Consider the following 18,606-nt stretch of genomic DNA (forward strand, 5'->3'; position numbering starts at 1 on the left):
GCTTTACTGTGATTTCTTCATTAAAGGATAATTTTATTCATATGGATCCAGAAAGATCTAATGCTAATCCTTTTGAATTAATGGAAGCTGTACTGATCTTTCTCCTATGATAGTGAGAAGGGACAGATTACTTTTGATTGGAAAGGGGCATTAGGCAACAGTCTGAGTGAGGGACAGAGCTCTGGATCATCTGATTGGTCCTCCTCCAATGTTAAGTATACCCCTTTTAAGAGAACTAATTATTCAGCTGCCCTTTATTTGGGTTGTGAGTAATGATACCTTAGGTAAGAATCAGAAAGAAATAAATTGTTCTGCTTAGAATTGTTTTTATGCATTATGCTGGGATGCTATTAAGCACCCTTTTGCTTTGGTAATGCGCATGCCTCGATTTATTCCAGCTCCTGTTGAGGCGCCAAGTAATTTGAGTTTGTTTAGGGAAAAGCGAGATTTTTGGGATCTCTGCTATTATTGTGGGCCTGATAGCCACCGCCGCGGTTACTGCTTCGGTTACCGCCTCGGCCCTTGCACTTTCTGCCACTGTGCAGACAACTCAAACCTAGATAAACAGGCCACTGCCAATTCTCAGATACAAGGAGGCCTGATGTTGGTAAACCAACAGATTAATTTGGTTCAGGAACAATTGGATATATTGTGGCAGATGGCCAAATTGGGATGTGAACAAAGTTGCCTGGCCTTTGTGTCACTTAGTACAATATGAGAATTTTACAAGAGCAGCTAACCTGTCAAAAGCTCTGTCTCAACATTTATTACAGAATTGGACTTTTGAGTTTGAGCAGACACTCCGTGAGTTGAGAATGGCGATCCTGCAAGTGAATTCGACGCATCTGGATCTTTCTCTGATGGAAGACCTCTCCTCCTGGATTTCATCTGCATTTTCTTATTTTAAGGAATGGGTGGGGGTAGGATCATTTAGCCTAGTTCTCTGCTGTGGAATAGTGTTGATGCTTTGGATGGTGTGTACGCTCAGAGCCCAAACAAAAGGAGAAAGTGGTGGTGGCACAAGCACTTGCTGCCTTAGAACACGGAGCATCCCCTGACATTTGGTTAACCATGTTAAAGCAATAGGTCGCTGGCCTCCCAGCTCTTGCACCCCACGAGGCTAGTCTCATTGCACGGGATAGAGTGGGTAGGCTTCAGCAGCCCAAGGAGTTGCAAGGCTAAGCACTGCACAGGAGAGGTCTGCGGTATAACGACTTTCTCCTGGGAGATAAGTCATCTTGCATGAAGGTTCTATGTCATGATCTCCTTCCCCAGAAAAAAGACATCGGACTGGTCAGGACTTCCTCTGGGGATAAGACCCTGGAGAGGAGCTTTGTACATGTTCCGAATTTGCACATGGGGATTTGACCTCTATCTCCACTCCAAAGTTGTGGGTGTCCTATTGCTTCAAAAATAAATGAATAGGGGAGATGTGAGGAGCCGCCCTCGCTATCGCTATTGCCGTTAGAAGATGGCGCTGACATCCACTGTCAGTTGGAGTTAACTGTCGCTGTCAGTTGGAGTTAACTGTCGCTGTCAGTTGGAGTTAACTGTCGCTGTCAGTTGGAGTTAACTGTCGCTGTCAGTTGGAGTTAACTGTCGCTGTCAGTTAGAGTTAACTGTCGCTGTCAGTTGGAGTTAACCGTTTAAACTGTGCCTCTCCCGTGACGTCATCTGGGGTGATGTGCAAACCACCAATCCCGGCTCTACACATCTCACTCGGAGCTCCTAGGCTTATATAAGGGGCTGGGTTTCTTAGCTTGGGGTCTCCCTCTAAGAAGCTGATCATCTATCTCTCAAGATGCATTAAAACTTTACTGCAGAAGGATCCGAGTGTTCTGCGTCGTTCTTGCTGGCGAGACGGTAGCGCGGGACATGAGTCATTTAATTGATTTTCTTGATCAATTGTATTTGGTCCTACCCTAGTTCTCTGAGGCATCCAAGTTCCAGTTCCTGACCATCCAGACAGTGTCAGGCATGGGCTTTGTCTCATAGCTTGGGCTTCAAGTTAGACCAATCATTGGTTGATCACAAGGAACATACCAAAACTAAAAATGGAATATAGAGCAAGCCAACAGCCAGCATCAATCTAAATGAAGAGAAACTCAAATAGATACCACTACAATCAGGAAGAAGATAAGGCTGTCCACGCTGTCCATGTCTACTCAATATTGTACTTGAGGTTCTAGCTAGAGTAATAAGACAGCAAAAGGAGATCAAGGGGATACAAATTGGAAAGGAAGAAGTCAAGCTTTCACTATTTGCAGATGATATGACAGCTTACTTAAGTGACCCTAAAAGAATCTATCAGGAAACTCCTACAGCAAAGTGGTAGGATACAAGATTAACTCAAAAAATTCAGTATCCCCCTTATACATAGATGATAAATGGGATGAGAAAGATATCGGAGAAACATCACCTTTTACATTAGCCACAAACAACATTAAATATTTTGGGGTCACTCTAACCAAACAAATGAAAGACCTGTATGACAAGAACTTTGAGTCTTTGAAGAAAGAAATTAAAGAAGATACCAGAAAATGGAAAGATTGCTCATGCTTTTGGGTAGGTAGGATCAACATAGTAAAACTGGCAATCTTACCAAAAGCAATCTACAGATTCAATGTAATTCCCATCAAAATCCCAGCACAATTCTTCACAGACCTTGAAAGAATAATACTCAACTTTATATGCAAAATCAAAAAATCAAGGAGAGCCACAAAAAAAATCCTGTGCAATAAGGCAACTTATGGAGGCATCACTATCTGTTGAGTGAAGCCTTTTCCTTGCCAGCCGCTTTGGTTTTTCCCCACCAGTCGCCTGGGCTCTGCCATGTTGTAGTCCCCAAATAACACACAAGATGCTGTATTAATTATGAACCTGTTGGCCTTGCTTGTTTCTTACTGGCTAGCTCTGACTTAAGTATTTACTCCATAATTGTTAATCTAAGTATTTCTCTTATTGGAGAAAAGGGTCTGGACTTCTTCCCCTATGGCAGTTACATGGTGACTCCCTGTGTCTCTCCTTCCCAGAGTCCTCCTGGACTCCTAGTCCTACCTATCTTGCTTCCCTATTGGCCAACAGTGCTTTTTTGACATATACACAGGACTTCTTCATCAACTATCCCTGACTTCAAGCTCTACTATGAAGCTATAGTAAGGAAAACAGCTTGGTATTGGCATAAAAATAGACGTGTGGATTAATGGAATAAACTTGAAGACCCTGATAATAATCCACACACCTGTGAACACCCAGTTTTTACAAAGAAGCATGTCAGGGACCTCTGCCATCATCTATCTCTAGCCCTGTCATGTCTTCTCCATGTGGAGGGTGTGATCCCAGGCCACCCTGAAGAAATATCGCCTCTTAATATATGAAGCAAGTCCTGAGAAACAGGCTTGCGGCTTATCTGTCAGTTAAAGGTTAAGCTTAGTGGAAAATTACCAAGTTACTCGGGCAATAGGCTTGAGCAATAGACGGTAGATTGTAAAAGATAGAATTGGACCTTGCGGTTAGGTTACCATGCAACACAGGATGGTCTATCCCTCCTATTGACCCTTTTTACCTCGCCAACTTCCTCACAGCTGCAGTCAGCACCCTTATTCCTTCCCCTCCTCACTTCCTGCCTACAGCCCTATATAAACACCTTTGGAAAAAATAAAGATTGTCAACTTGATCAGAGTCTTGTCTTGCTGTTCGTTCTTTGTATCTCTTGTCCCCTATCTCTCTGTTAGGTGTCCCCAGTCCTACACTGATTGTCCTGCTGGACGGGGCAGAAGCAAAAATTGTACAATGGATAAAAGCTTCTTCAACAAATTGTCCTCAAATAACTAAATGCTGACATGAAGAAAATTGCAAATAGATCCGTATCTATCTAAATGCACAAAAATCAAACCAAAATGGATCAAAGACCTCAACATAAATTCAGTTACACTGAACCTGATATTAGAGAAAGTTAGAAGTAGCATTGAACACATGGGCACAGGAGACCACTTCCTGAACGTAACGCCACTACCACAGACACTGAGAGCAACAATTAATAAATGAGACCTCCCGAAACTTATAAGCCTCTGTAAGGCAAAGTGCGCTGTCCATAAGACAAAATGGCAGCCTACAGGATGGGAAAAGATCTTCACTAATCTCACATCTGACTGAGGGATGATCTCGAAAATATATAAAGAATTCATGAAACTAGACACCAAAATACCAAATAATCCAATTATAAAATGGGGTACAGATCTAGAGAGAGAATTCTCAACAGAAGAAACTCAAATGGCTGAAAGACATTTGAGGAATCGATCAACGTTTCATCCATCAGGGAAATGCAAATCAAAACAACTCTGAGATACCATCTTATACCTATCAGAATGGTTATGATAAAAAAAAACTGATGATAGTTCATGGTGGAGAGAATGTCCAGTGAGGGGTACATCCTCCATTGTTGGTGGGAGTGCAAACTTGTACAGTCACTTTGGAAATCTCTATAGCATTTTCTCAGAAAACTGGGAATCAATCCACCTCAAGACCAAGCAGTACCACTCTTGGGCATATACCACAATGACATTTTCTCAGCTGGAAACAATCTAGATATCCCTCAACCAAAGAATGAAGAGGGAAAATGTGTTGCATTTACACAATGGAGAGGGAAAACACAACAGAAAAAGAAAAAGACACGACATTGTGAAATCTTCAGGGAAATTGATGAAACTAGAAAAAAACCCATCCTGAGTGAGGTAACCTAGACCCAGTAGAACCAATATGGTATGTATGCACTTATGATTGGATATTAGATGCAAATTGAAGTATTAGCATACTACAATCTACAATCCCAGAGAAGCTAGGTTAAAAAGGGGGACCCTAAGAGGAATATATTGAAGGCCCCAGGAAGGGGAGATTGATGTCCTGGGTAAACTAGGAGGGTGTTAGAAGGGAGGGTATGGGAGATGGATCATGATGGCTTGAGATGATAGAGTTGGGGAATGGGTGGAGGTGGAGAGCAGTGAAAGGGATACCTTAACAGAGGGACTCATCATGGGGTCAGGGAAACTTGTGGCTAGGGAAATTCCCAGGAATCCACAAGGATGACCAAGACTCCTAGCAATAGTGGAGAGGGTGCCTGAACTGGCTTTCCCCTTCAATCATAGAACCTATTTCCAGTAACTGATGGAAGCAGATGCAGTGATCCACAGCCAAGCACTAGGCTGATCTCCTCAGTTCAGTTGAAGAGGGGGAGAAGGGAATATATTAGCAAGGGGGAGTCGAGATCTTTATTTGGAAATCACAGAGGCAGTTGACCCGAGCTAAATAGAGCTCACAGACTCTTGACTGACATCTGGGGAACCTGCATGAGACCAGACTAGGCCCTCTGAATGGGGTGACAGGTATGTGGTTTGATCTGTTGTGAGAGCACCTGGCAGTGGTACCAGAACTTATCCCATAAAATAGCATTTTGGAGTCTATTCCCTGTGGTGGGAGGCCTTGCCCAGCCTTGATACAGGGCAGAGGGGCTTGGTTCTGCCTCAGCTTGGTATATCAGACTTTGTTGACTACCCAAGGGAGATCTTTCCCCCTGTCAGGAATAGATGGGATTAGAAGGGTCAAGGAGGGGCTGGCAGAAGGGGCGGGAGGGGGAACTGGAGTTGGTATATAAAATGAAAAAAATTACATAAAAAAGAGGGGGGGGAGAAAGTGGGCCTGGTCTGGAATGGGGAACTATATGAGTTGAGGCAATTGTTAGGAATAAAGCTTGAGGAACCAGAGTGGATTCCATGGCAGGCAAGTGTGATCAAGGTTGGGGGACAAACAGGCCTGGCAGAGCTTAAGAAGTTTTATTATAAAAGGAGCGGAGAGAAAAGAGGTAAAGAGACACAGAGACAGAGAGAGATAGCTGAAGATAAGAGGGAGATAGGAAAAGTCCTGTATACCCCAGGGGAAGAGCAAGAAAGAGAACAGAAGAGGATGGGGATCATTCTTTTAAAGGGGTCCTTTGTACCTGGGCTCACCAGAGTCCAGCCTGAGTGCATTCTCCCAGGTGGTGGTGGGCAGACCAGCACAGTGCCTGAATTCTTACAGCAATGACTAGGTAAGAGAGAAGGTCAGGAAACAATCGTTGCCTGTGGTTTTTGCCTTTAATTGTTAACTTCTGTTTCTATCCTAAACTCCTAAAATGATGCTGTGTGATCTGACAGGATGAGTCAAATAAACCCATTCAATGCCTGAGATGTTTTGTGGTTAGAGGATTTAATCACAGCAGCATAAAGACAAGGTAGAACAAAAACTTGACCACCAAAAGTGATTTTGGAGCTAAGCAGAACCTGGGAATGTTGTCATTTGGAAGAATATGGAATATATCAAGACTTTGGTTGGCAAAAACTGCAGAAAGTTGTACACAGAATTTAATTTTCTTGTAGGACCAGGAAGATGGGAATGTTGAGAGTAATGGCAGAAAGTAGAGATTGACATAGGATTTCAGTTGGAAATAGTCTTCATAAAAAATTAAATATAAGTCATTTGTGTGATTTTTGACTCCAAAATCTTTTTTGTTCTCCATATTCCCTGCAAATGTAGTAAGACATAATTTAAAAACAATGTGTTAATTTCTTAAGTGGAATATTTAATCTGTTGGATGGTTATTCATTCAGGTCTACAGTGAAAAAACAAAAACTAATGGAACAGAATAAAATGAAAAGGTATTTTCAGATGCCAATCAAGTGCTGAAACAGACAGGAATCTTCAAGGAGTTTATCACCATTATAGAGAAGGCTCTTGCTATGGAATGGAGGCCTAGCAAGGTGGTCTAAGGGTAAGACTCAATCCAGCTAAACCTGCAATTTATAGAAGTAATCCATAAAGTGATTGCTAGTCCCAGGAAGCAACTTCATACAAAACCTTCTGCACCTGTGGACTAAGCCTGTTAGTGTCCATTCCAATTAAAAAATCAAACTTTGTAGGATCACCCATCATATACCGGTCCTGGAAACAAGAAAGAATCAAAATGTAAGGTAATGGATTGTTAGTTTGTGGCTACAATTCAGCATTGCTGCATGCTTCTATGTTTGGCAGAGTCAGAGATGCAGTGAGGAGACTGTGAGAGTTCATTTCATGAAGCTGTGAGTAGAAAACCTGGTGTTGTGTTTTTCTTTGTTGTTGTTTGTTTTTGCTTTTCTTTGCTCTTTTGGAAGCCTGCCACCCAGTTCTCAAATAAATCACACACAGAGGTTTTTTCTTTCTTATAAATGCCCAGCCTTAGCTTGGCTTGTTTCTAGCCAGCTTTTCTTAAATTATCCCATCTATCTTTTTCCTCTGGGATTTTATCTTTCTCCATTGTATATACCCTTCTTTATTTTTTTAATCTTCCTTTTTTATTTAAGTTAGAAACAGGCTTGTTTCACATGTCAATCTCAGCTCCCTTTCCCTCCCCTCCTCCCCTGCCCTTCTACCATGCCCCCCAGCCCCCCACCCAATCTCCACTCCCATTCCCAGGGAGGGTGAGGCCCTCCATGGGGGATCTCCAGAGTCTGTCATTTCATCCAGGGCAGGGCCTAGGCCCTCCCACAAGAGTCCAGGCTGAGAGAGCATCCCTCATTGTGGGATGGGCACCCAATGTCCATTTGTATGCCAGGGATAAATACTACCCAAGGCACCATAGATTGCATAGGCCTCCTCACTGACACCCACATTCAGGAGGTCTGGATCAGTCCCATGCTGGCCTCCCAGCCATCAGTCTAGGGTCCTCCCCCTTGTTCAGGTCAGCTTTTTCTGTGGGCTAAACCAGCCCAGCCTTGATCCCTTTGCTCATCAGTCCTCCCTTTCTGTCACTGGTTTCCAGGAGTTCAGTTCAGTGTTTAGCTGTGGGTGTCTGTCTGTGCTTCCATCAGTAATGTGATGAAGGTTTTTTTTTTTTCCCAGAATCTCTGGCAGTGGGATTGTATGCTGGCACTCCCCTGACTCATGTCTAAAATCCATATATGAGTGAGTGCATACCATGTTTTTCTTTTTGTGACTGTCACCATATCTTGAATTTTAAAATTTGGTAGAGGGTATCATTCTGTTTCCTAGGATGGTTTATATTCATTACATTAATACTGCCTGAGTCTTCTGAGTCATTGCAGGTGCATGACCTTCTTCTTTCCTGTTGTGTTTGTTTTGAATTTTTAAATGAATGTTATTATTTTACCTGTATGCATGAATATACACTACATGGGTATCTGGTCCTCACAGTGATCAAAAAATGGTCTCAGAAATCCTAACCTTGGAATAATGGATGGTTGTGATTCCCCCATGTAAGTACTGGTAATTGAGCTCACCTATATGCAAGACCAGCAAGAGCTCTTTACTAATGAGCCATCTCTCCTGCCCTGTGTTGATCGTTCGTGATCAGCCTTTATATTGTAAATGTTTTCATCTGTTCATTAGTAACTGTTTAAACACACAGTACCTTTTAGTAAAATCTTATTGATGTTTCCTTTTAAATTAGGGCATTTTGGGTTTCTGGAAAATGAATACAGAATTGGATTGAATGCATAATTCTTTGTAGTAACTTCAGTATTATAACCTCTGAGTGCTTTCTATCTTTTTGGTTTGTTTGACTGAATTTTTTGCACAGAAAACAGGGTCTCAATATGTTCTATTTGCTGTTCTTGACCTGGTTGCATAGACTAGGTTGACATTCCACTCAGAAGTATATATATTTGCCTCTGCCTTCTGTGTGCTGGGGTTGAAGGTGTGAACCAATACTCCCAGCTTGCCCCCCCCTTTTTTTTTTTTTTGGTTTTTATGAGACAGGGTTTCTCTGTATTGTTTTGGAGGCTGTCGGTCCAGCCCGGCCTCGAACTCACAGAGATACGCCTGCCTCTGCCTCCCGAGTGCTGGGATTAAAGGCGTGCGCCACCACTGCCCGGCCCATCTTTTTTTTTAAGTTAGTAATTGTTCATATAATTTCTCTCATGTGTACTTTGTTCTGTTGATCTATTTACTTGTCTTTCTGTGTTTGTTAATAGGCATTTCTCTTCCAAGGTGATATTCGATTCAAAGGGTACAGAAATGACAGAGATGAACCTCCTATACGTTTCCTTCTAAATTGACTTTGTGATTACATTATAATGTGTATGTATTCGAATAAGTGTGGGGAGCACCAGAATTATATAACTATACTGTCAAAGAAATGAAGTATAAATTTACAATGTTGTCAGTATCATGTTTTCTGTTTTACACATGAATGGGATATTTTAGAATGTGGTGACCTATGATGATGTACATATTGACTTCACTTGGGAAGAGTGGACTTTAATGGATCCTTCTCAGAAGAAACTCTATGAAGATGTGATGCTGGAGACCTACAGGAATCTTACTACAATAGGTAAGACTGAATTATCCTTCACATTTTAAAATAAAGAGCATCTATTCCTTGGTTGTTGATGTTCTTCTGAAATTTGATTGAGGAAAGAAGAAGAATGAAGTGAATAAATTAGGCATGGCTCTAATGTTCACTGAAGATAGTAACTTAAATTTTGAACAATTTCAATAATATAACATACATTTTCTGATACTACATTGTAGGATACAGTTGGGAAGACCATCATGTCGAAGAATATTATCAAAGTTCTAGAAGATATGAAAGGTAATTTTTATGTGCAAGATGACACAAATGTGCTTCTGAAGTAATTTTAATGTGTCCTGGAAGCTTTAAACAAAAACAACAGTATAAATAAGCACAGCTTAAAGTGCATTGATGATTATTAAATTCTCACAAAACGATATACCTCAATTTCAGGTAGGTGAATTGCATTTGCATAGCATTCTTTTTTTTTTGTTTTGTTTTGCTTTGTTTTTACGAGACAGGGTTTCTCTGTATTGTTTTGGAGGCAGTTGGTCTAGCCTGGCCTTGAACTCACAGAGATCCGCCTGCCTCTGCCTCCCGAGTGCTGGGATTAAAGGCGTGTGCCACCACCGCCTGGCTGCATGGCATTCTTTTAAGAAAGAAGACAAGAAAACAATGCCCTAACATATCATTTGAATCATAGCAACATGAGAGCTATGCTGTAGAACTTTAATCCATATATTTCATACCACTCATATTACAAAAGGTATATTCATTGAAGAGGTGATAAGTAAATCTCCAAAGCCTTCTAATAAGCAAATAGTCCATAGTAAAGCTAGTATTACTAATATGCTTTTTGTGACTGTGCTAAGCTTAGTGAGGGGCAGTTAGAATTAAGAGTCAATGGGCAGTTGTTGGGGAGAAACCTTAATCCATATCTATGAGGACAGAAACTCCAAATGTGAATTCAAATTGGAAACCATTTGTTATGCTTCTCTTACTAGGAATATCATATGTCACTCTACAAACCATGTGATTACAGGGATATGGAAAAATGTTAACATGTCTCTCTCAGAACAATTAGAAGATATGCCTCAGTCCCCACATTGAGTATACTTGTTTAATTTGAGTCAAGTGTAGAATTAATTGGTTGTCCAGATCCACTGTTAAAACATCAACCAACTCATACTGCAGAAGGCCCTATGGGGACTAGGACTGTGTAAACACTTCTGTTTGTCTTAGTTCACTTAACAAATGTAGTATGATTCAAAGTATAGGAAAACTTACGAATGCAATAAGGTTGGTAAAGCTCTGAGTTTTCCAGTTCTCTTTAAATATATGAAAAAATTCATATGAAAAAAGATTCTGTAAATGTGAGCATGTACTACAGGATCGTACCACCACAGGTATCATCAAAGAGCAAAACAACCCTAAATGAAGGGGAACAACATGAGTGTAAACACAGTGATAGAACCCAAAGATTCTTTACAAATAGACCAAACTGTAAAATTAATTCATATAGACATAAAAATTCAACAATGCATTGAATGTGATAAAGCTTTTACATGTGCCAATCATCCTTGCAGGAATGAAAGAAGTCAAACTGGAGAGAAACCTTCAGTATATACTCAATGTGTTAAAGCCTTTGCATATGACACCCATCTTCAAAGGCATGAAACAACTCATACTGGAGAGAAACCCTATAAATGTAATCAGTGTGGTAAAGCCTTTGCACGCCTCAGTCGCCTGCACATACATGAAAGAACACACACTGGAGAGAAACCCTATGAATGCAATCAGTGTGGTAAAGCCTTTGCACAACGCAGTCATCTGCAATTGCATGAAATGATACATACTGGAGAGAAACCCTATAGATGTAATCAGTGTGGTAAAGCCTTTGCACAACACAGTCATCTGCAAATACATGAAAGAACACACACTGGAGAGAAACCCTATAAATGTAATCAGTGTGGTAAAGCCTTTGCACGTTCTAGTCTTCTGCAAATGCATGAAAGAACACATACTGGAGAGAAACCCTATGAATGTAATCAGTGTGGTAAAGCCTTTGCACGCCTCAGTCGCCTGCACATACATGAAAGAACACACACTGGAGAGAAACCCTATGAATGCAATCAGTGTTGTAAAGCCTTTGCACAACGTAGTCATCTGAAAATGCATGAAATGACACATACCGGAGAGAAACCTTATGAATGTAATCAGTGTGGTAAAGCCTTTGCACGTTCTAGTCTTCTGCAAATGCATGAAAGAACACATACTGGAGAGAAACCCTATAAATGTAATCAGTGTGGTAAAGCCTTTGCACGCCTCAGTCGCCTGCACATACATGAAAGAACACACACTGGAGAGAAACCCTATGAATGCAATCAGTGTTGTAAAGCCTTTGCACAACGCAGTCATCTGAAAATGCATGAAATGACACATACCGGAGAGAAACCTTATGAATGTAATCAGTGTGGTAAAGCCTTTGCACAACACAGTCGTCTGCAAATGCATGAAAGGACACATGCTGAAGAGAAGCCCTATAAGTGTAATCAGTGTGGCAAAGTCTTTGCACTTCACATTACTCTTCAAAGGCATAAAATAATTCATACTGGAGAGAAACCCTATGAATGTAATCAGTGTGGTAAAGCCTTTGCACAACACAGTCATCTGCAAATACATGAAAGAACACATACTGGAGAGAAACCCTATGAATGCAATCAGTGTGGTAAAGCCTTTACACAACGCAGTCATCTGCAAATGCATGAAATGATACATACTGGAGAGAAACCCTATAAATGTAATCAGTGTGGTAAAGCCTTTGCACAACACAGTCATCTGCAAATACATGAAAGAACACATACTGGAGAGAAACCCTATGAATGTAATCAGTGTGGTAAAGCCTTTGCACAACACAGTCATCTTCAAATGCATGAGATGACACATACTGGAGAGAAACCCTATAAATGTAATCAGTGTGGTAAAGCCTTTGGACTTCACATTACTCTTCAAAGGCATAAAATAACTCATACTGGAGAGAAACCCTATGAGTGTAATCAGTGTGGCAAAGTCTTTGCATATCACATTACTCTTCAAAGGCATAAAATAACTCATACTGGGGAGAAACCCTATGAATGCAAACAGTGTGGTAAAGGCTTTACACAGCATAGTTACCTGCAAATACATGAAAGAACACATACTGGAGAGAAACCCTATGAATGCAATCAGTGTGGTAAAGCCTTTGCACAACGTAGTCATCTGCAAATGCATGAAATGACACATACTGGAGAGAAACCCTATGTATGTAATCAGTGTGGTAAAGCCTTTGCACGTTCTAGTCTTCTGCAAATGCATGAAAGAACACATACTGGAGAGAAACCCTATGAATGTAACCAGTGTGGTAAAGTCTTTGCACAACGTGGTCACCTGCAAAGGCACGAAATGACACACACTGGAGAGAAACCCTAAGAATGTAATCAGTGTGGTAAAGCCTTTGTATGCCCCAGTCACCAGCAAATGCATAAAAGGACACATCATAGTAGTGACCAGCTACATAAAAGAACCCGCACTGGAGAGAAACCTTATGAATGTAATCAGTGTGGTAAAGCCTTTGCATATCACAACATATTCAGTGTCATAAAAGAACACATAAATGAGAGAAACACTGAATGTATCACTGTGTAAAGTGTTTGCATGTGTCAGTATCACCCTGCAGAGAAACTATATAAATGTAATCTGTGTGTTAAAGTTTTATGCTTTATACATGAGTAAAACTTTTTGCGTGAAATCAATCTGCTAATGCCTTTGCATATTACATTAGTCTTTGAGTACTTGAAAAAGATGCTGAGGGCTCCTTATAAAGAATTTGGAAAGATCTTTTGCCAACACACTTACATTCAGTTAAACAAGAGTGTTTATTCTATAGAAAGGAATTTGACAGTGTCAGCAATCTATTCAAGCATTATGATGACTGTTTTTACACCATTTGCACCAGCAAACTCTTGGGGAAAATGAGCTCATGAATTTATGAATCCCTATGTGTAGGGTAAAAGTGCCAATCAAAGAAAACACACTGACCCTGAAATCAGAGCAAGTGAAGGACACACACTTTGGCCCTGAAGCCACAACCAAAGAAACACACCCTGACCCTGAAACTAGAGCCAAAGAAACACACTTTGTTCCTGAATCCAGAGCCAATGAAAGAAACACCCTGGCTCTGAAACCAGATCCAAGAAGTTAAAAAGGACCACTGAGAGACACACACTTCAGCCTTAAAACCAGAACCAAAGAAACACATTCTACCCTTGACAAACTGATTCCTCCATCCCAAATTAATTTCTTGAATGAGAGTCTGGGGTGAAGACTTTTCTTTCACCAGACTGGAGCAGAAACTCCATAGTGGAGTGGAGCAGAGAAATAAACACCTCTGCTGGGAAACTCCCTTAGGGAGTGAAGCAGAGGTAACAACTTTTTGCTGGAGCCAGAACAGACTGCTACCTTTGTGTAGTGGCTTCCCCATTAGTTGAGTGAAGCAGAGTACCAATTTGGGCTGTAGCTGAGAACTTTCTTGGGAAACTCTAGTGTAGTAGAACAGAGATGCAAAGGACACTTCTGGGAAACTGCAGAGTGTATCGAAGCCCAGAATACCTTCCCTTAACAGCTGTTGGTATATCCTGATTTTTGACAGTCTTGATACATTTTTCTTCAGAATGCTGGGTATCCAGGATACCTTCCCTCCATAGTCTGGTATAACCTGACTTCCATACAATCAGGATTCCTTTCTCCCAGCTGTAGGTAACCAGGATACCTTCCCATCACTGCTGTAGATATTGCCTGACTTCTGACAGTCATGGTACCTTTCTCTTCAGAGCTGTAGGTATCTAGGATAACTTGCCTCCACAGCTTCAGGTATAGCCTGACTTTCCAACATAGTACCTTTCTCTTAATAGCTGTAGGTGCCCTTCCTTCACAGCTGTAGGTATAACTTGACTTTTGACATGAACATATCTTAACTGCCCATCCATGTCTCTGGCACTATAAATATCTTAAAGCCTATTTATACCATTTTGGAGTCAGAAAATAGGGACAAACTCATACAAGAGAAAAACCCTATACATGCAATGATTTGGTAAAGACTTTAGACATCACAGTTGTCTTCAGGTTCAAAGAAAGAAATCTCATTCCATTTCTTTTTCCTGGTAGCCTTGAAGTAAGGAAGTAAATTAAGTGTGTCTGAGAAAGGGTGGTGGGTTGTTGTTCCTGGTTTTGTTTTTCATATTTTCAGAAATTTCCTTGAGATTTCGTTGTTTGTTATTCAGTTTGACTTGGATTTCAGTAACGATTGAGGGATACATTTGAACTTAATGATCCTCATGTGTCTGCCTCCTGAGTACATGTCCAAGGGCAGATCATATACTGTACCCAATGTGTACTGTTTTGTCAACACCATTTAAAAATGTTAATCTTAAAATGCTTAAGAGTATATAAGAAACATTAACTACCTCATGTATGTATTCAAAACAGTATTTTAATTTATCTGGTAGAGATGTAATAAAGTAGGATAATCAGCATGTTACTGGCATACACGTCATATACACATATAATGAAGTTTAAAATTAGCATGTAAAAAACAATTACACTTACACATACTAGCAGTAAACAGTCTAAATGAAAATTGCAAAATTAATTCAATTTAAAATAACATTAAGAATAAATTAACTTAGGCAGTTAAAAGATTTTTAAAAATGAAAATTATAAGACATTATTGAAACCAGTTATGGCAAACAAAAACCCAACAAACCTGTAAGACTCACAGTAATCGAAACTACATGGAACTGACATAGACAGACAGACATACATAGACCAGTGGAACAGATGGCCACTAACAAACCCTCTCATATATGGCATATGATTTTAGGTAAGTGTGCAAAATCCAAGTCTTTTTAACAAATGGTGCCAGGGAAAGTGGGTATTTACACACTGAATAATGAAGTTGAATGTTCACCTAAGAAAAAAGAAACTCAAAGTGGACCAAAGACTTGTACCTAAGACCTAACACTGTTAAACTAAGAAAAACAAGGAATAAAAAGCCTGACAATGTTGACTTTAGCAATAATTCCTTGGATAACAGAAACAACAACATCGAAAACATGCATGGTGGCTTACACATGTACACTGTAACTCAGGAGGCTGAGGCAGGACAGCATTAGAGTTCAAATCCAGCCTACACAGCCAATTTAGTTTGAGGCTAGACAGAAAGATATGTAGTGAGACCTTGCCACCAAACACAGATTCCAGACAAGTTTAATCTAATACCCAACAGCCTGAGAAAGCCTCATATGTTTCTTATTAAAGTTTAATCACAGATTTGTACCAGAAATACTTCTTGACAGGGATAAGCCTAACCAGACAGGAAAAAGAAAAACCTATCCCAAAATTATTGTACATGACAGACAAAAAGTAGACATTTTTCACTCGTAAAAAATGTACAAGAAAATTCTTAAGGCTTGAAGTGTAGGATGACAACAAGGACATACAAGATGCTTTATTATATTTATTTATCTTTTTTTTTTTTGGTTTTTTGAGACAGGGTTTCTCTGTATTGTTTTGGAGGCTGTCCTGGAACTCTGTATATCAGGCTGGCCTCAAACTCACAGAAATCTGCCTGCCTCTGCCTCCAGAGTGCTGGGATTAAAGGCGTGCACCACCAATGCCCGGCCAAAATGTTTTATTTATCATTTTTGAGTGATAACTAAAAACATGTTTGTTGCAGTGGCCTTTTGTGCTTTTTAAGACAGGGTTTCTCTGTGAATCCCAGGCTGTACTGGAAGTTATTCTGTAGACCAAGCTGATCTCAAAGTCCGAGAACTGCCTCTGCCTCCCCAGTGCTGGGAGTAAAGGCCTGCGCTACCACACCCACAATTAGTGTCCTTTATAACTTTTTATAATGCAAATATTTTGTAAGTAACAAAGGAAATTATAGCACACAGAAAAGGTAGTACTGATCTCCTGGTTTCTCCCTCTACCCAGGTCCTGGGCAACTTGGCCTTGTTCCAGCTCCTGACTCCTCTCCTTCTCTCACCCAGGTGGTTTCTCCTGAGCACCTGCCTGTCACTCCATACCAGTCCTCTCCAGGGCCTGTGCCTTCTCCTTAGGGAGTCTTTCCTGGTCTTGGGGCCTCTAATCCTCGGGTTCCCTCCCAGTCCTGGGATAAATCTTATCTGATCTTCTCCAGGTGACCTTCCCTCACCCAAAGGCTGTCAAAGTTTGCATGGCTGCATAAGGGCCAAAGGCAGCTCCATGACTCCATTTTCAAGATCCTAAACTGCTGAGCATCGTTCTAAACCACTCCCTTTCCATTTATGAGGAAGCACCTCCTGTCTGTTCTCTCTCTTTCCATTTTTGCTCCTGCTAACCCAATAAACTCCATGTGGATTTGTTGAGTTTGGTGGGCCATGTTTCACTGCCCAAAGCTGCAGCAAACAACAACAATAATCATAACCATCATCATCATCTGCAGAATAACTGTTAATAGTGCATCTGTTAGGCTAGCACAATAGCTCAAGTTAAGAGCACTTCTTGTTCTTCCAGAGGACTGGAGTTCTATTTTTACCTCCTAAACCTGGTGACTATCAACCACGTGTAACTACAGCTCCTAGAGATGATAATTTCTCCTGATCTCCATGGGCACTTGCATATGCATGTACATATATGCACATAATTTTAAATAAGTATATATATATAATTTTTGAGACAGGGTTTCTCTTTGTAGCTCTTGCTATCCTCCAACTCAGAGATCCACCTGCATCTGTCTCCACAGTGCTGAAATCAAAGGCTTAAACCACCACTGTCTGGCTAAATTCTTTTTTAAGTGTATTTGCTTTACTGTTGATTAACAAGAAATTCCCAAATTAAGTAACTACAGTAAAGCTCCAGAGTGCAATGGTTAAGTGTCTTTGGCTAGACTGGAGGTCACTGCCATACTTCCTCTGTGACACCTTGATTAAAAACTTGGCCATCAGTGGGGTCTGGTAGCTCAAGATTGGACGACCTGTAACTTCAGGACTCAGGAGGATAAAGCATGGAGATAACCAGAGTTTGAGGACAGTCTGGGCAACATAGTAAGACTCTTTCTCAAAAACCCAACAAAATGAGAGGCCACTTGTCACCCAGCACTTAGGAGGCAGAGGCAGGATAATCAAGCCTGCAAGGTCCTCTTGTGCTGCATAGAGAGCTTATGGTGAGTGTGCACTACATGAAGTCTTGTGTAAGGAAGGGAGGAGCCCACAGACTTTCACAAAATCTACACACCAAACAGAACAGATTAAAACCTTATCATTTTTATATCTACACTCAGTCTCCAAAGCTTAGCAAGCAATAACCTAAAAGATTTTTTTTTTTTGGTTTTACGAGACAGGGTTTCTCTGTATTGTTTCGGAGGCTATCGGTCCAGCCCGGCCTCGAACTCACAGCGATCCGCCTGCCTCTGCCTCCCGGGTGCTGGGATTAAAGGCGTGCGCCACCACCGCCCGGCACCTAAAAGATTTTAAAAATATTTCAGTTTGGGTAATATTTTTGGACTGCCAAAAAGAGTGGCAAGGGCATCTTTGAATAGCAAGAAAAGCAGATGTAAAATACATACATAACAATATACAGGGAAAAATCTCTAAAATGTTGTGAAAAATCAATCACTACTTAAACAGCATATATAACAAATATTCTTTCTCTACTAGTTCACATTAAAATTGGGTAGTGGGGTACCTGTCACCATGATCCAGCAATCCCAGCTACCCCAGAGGCTGAGACAGTAAAGCAGGGTACTTTATACCCAGGAGTTCCAGACCAGCCATGGCATTATCACAAGAACTAAAGAAATTTAAAAATTCAGGTAAGCAGTAATTTGGATGTCAGTCAGGCAAAGAGTTGAAACCCCACATCCTCCCTTTACTCTCAATTGCATTTTGACAAGTGCAGATAAATAAGAGAAATATGTTGCACCACAGACATGTGAACTTCATAAATCCACTTTACAGTTTAGCTTCCAATGCTTAAATTCAGTGATGTCTACATGGTTAATTATAGGCCAATAAGCTATTGCATCTAGAATAAAGAAAACTAGCAATTGCTCTTTCCAAGGTGCAAATAATCCCAAGGGAAGCACCAAAGTGCCTGCAAAGTAGGTATGAACTTTATTTCCAAACTGACAGCAGTAGCTGCTGTGGTGGAAGAGGGTGCAGACATTGTATCACTCGAGAGGCAGTCAGTTGGGGCTCCTATTGCTAACAGTG

At 40.8% G+C, this 18,606-nt stretch overlaps 1 protein-coding gene across 5 annotated transcripts; it reads left to right on the forward strand.

Annotated features, from left to right (window-relative positions):
• Nucleotides 1–5,647: 5,647 nt before the first annotated feature.
• On the forward strand, nt 5,648–13,110 carry LOC101826485 (zinc finger protein 431). 5 transcript variants are annotated; one of them, XM_040758118.1, is made up of 5 exons: nt 5,648–6,802; nt 9,000–9,105; nt 9,232–9,358; nt 9,559–9,619; nt 10,906–13,110. In XM_040758118.1, the coding sequence occupies exons 3-5, from the start codon at nt 9,289–9,291 to the stop codon at nt 12,785–12,787; spliced, it is 2,013 nt and encodes a 670-aa protein (XP_040614052.1). In that variant the 5' UTR covers nt 5,648–6,802; nt 9,000–9,105; nt 9,232–9,288; the 3' UTR covers nt 12,788–13,110. The 5 variants fall into 5 exon arrangements, with proteins under 5 accessions (XP_040614052.1, XP_040614050.1, XP_040614051.1 ...); XM_040758117.1 differs by lacking the exon at nt 5,648–6,802 and adding an exon at nt 7,932–7,971; XM_040758116.1 differs by having other exon boundaries at nt 9,000–9,358.
• The last annotated feature ends 5,496 nt before the right edge of the window (nt 13,111–18,606 follow it).

Source organism: Mesocricetus auratus, unplaced genomic scaffold (assembly GCF_017639785.1).
Source record: "Mesocricetus auratus isolate SY011 unplaced genomic scaffold, BCM_Maur_2.0 Super-Scaffold_100015, whole genome shotgun sequence".
NCBI lineage: Eukaryota > Metazoa > Chordata > Mammalia > Rodentia > Cricetidae > Mesocricetus > Mesocricetus auratus.

Bases quoted from the DNA above. Each gene is read 5' to 3' on its own strand.
- LOC101826485 (XM_040758116.1), top strand. From the start codon at position 9,289: ATGGATCCTTCTCAGAAGAAACTCTATGAAGATGTGATGCTGGAGACC. The intron at 9,359-9,558 runs GTAAGACTGAAT...ACTACATTGTAG, and splicing joins CAGGAATCTTACTACAATAG to GATACAGTTGGGAAGACCAT. The intron at 9,620-10,905 runs GTAATTTTTATG...TCATCCTTGCAG, and splicing joins AGTTCTAGAAGATATGAAAG to GAATGAAAGAAGTCAAACTG.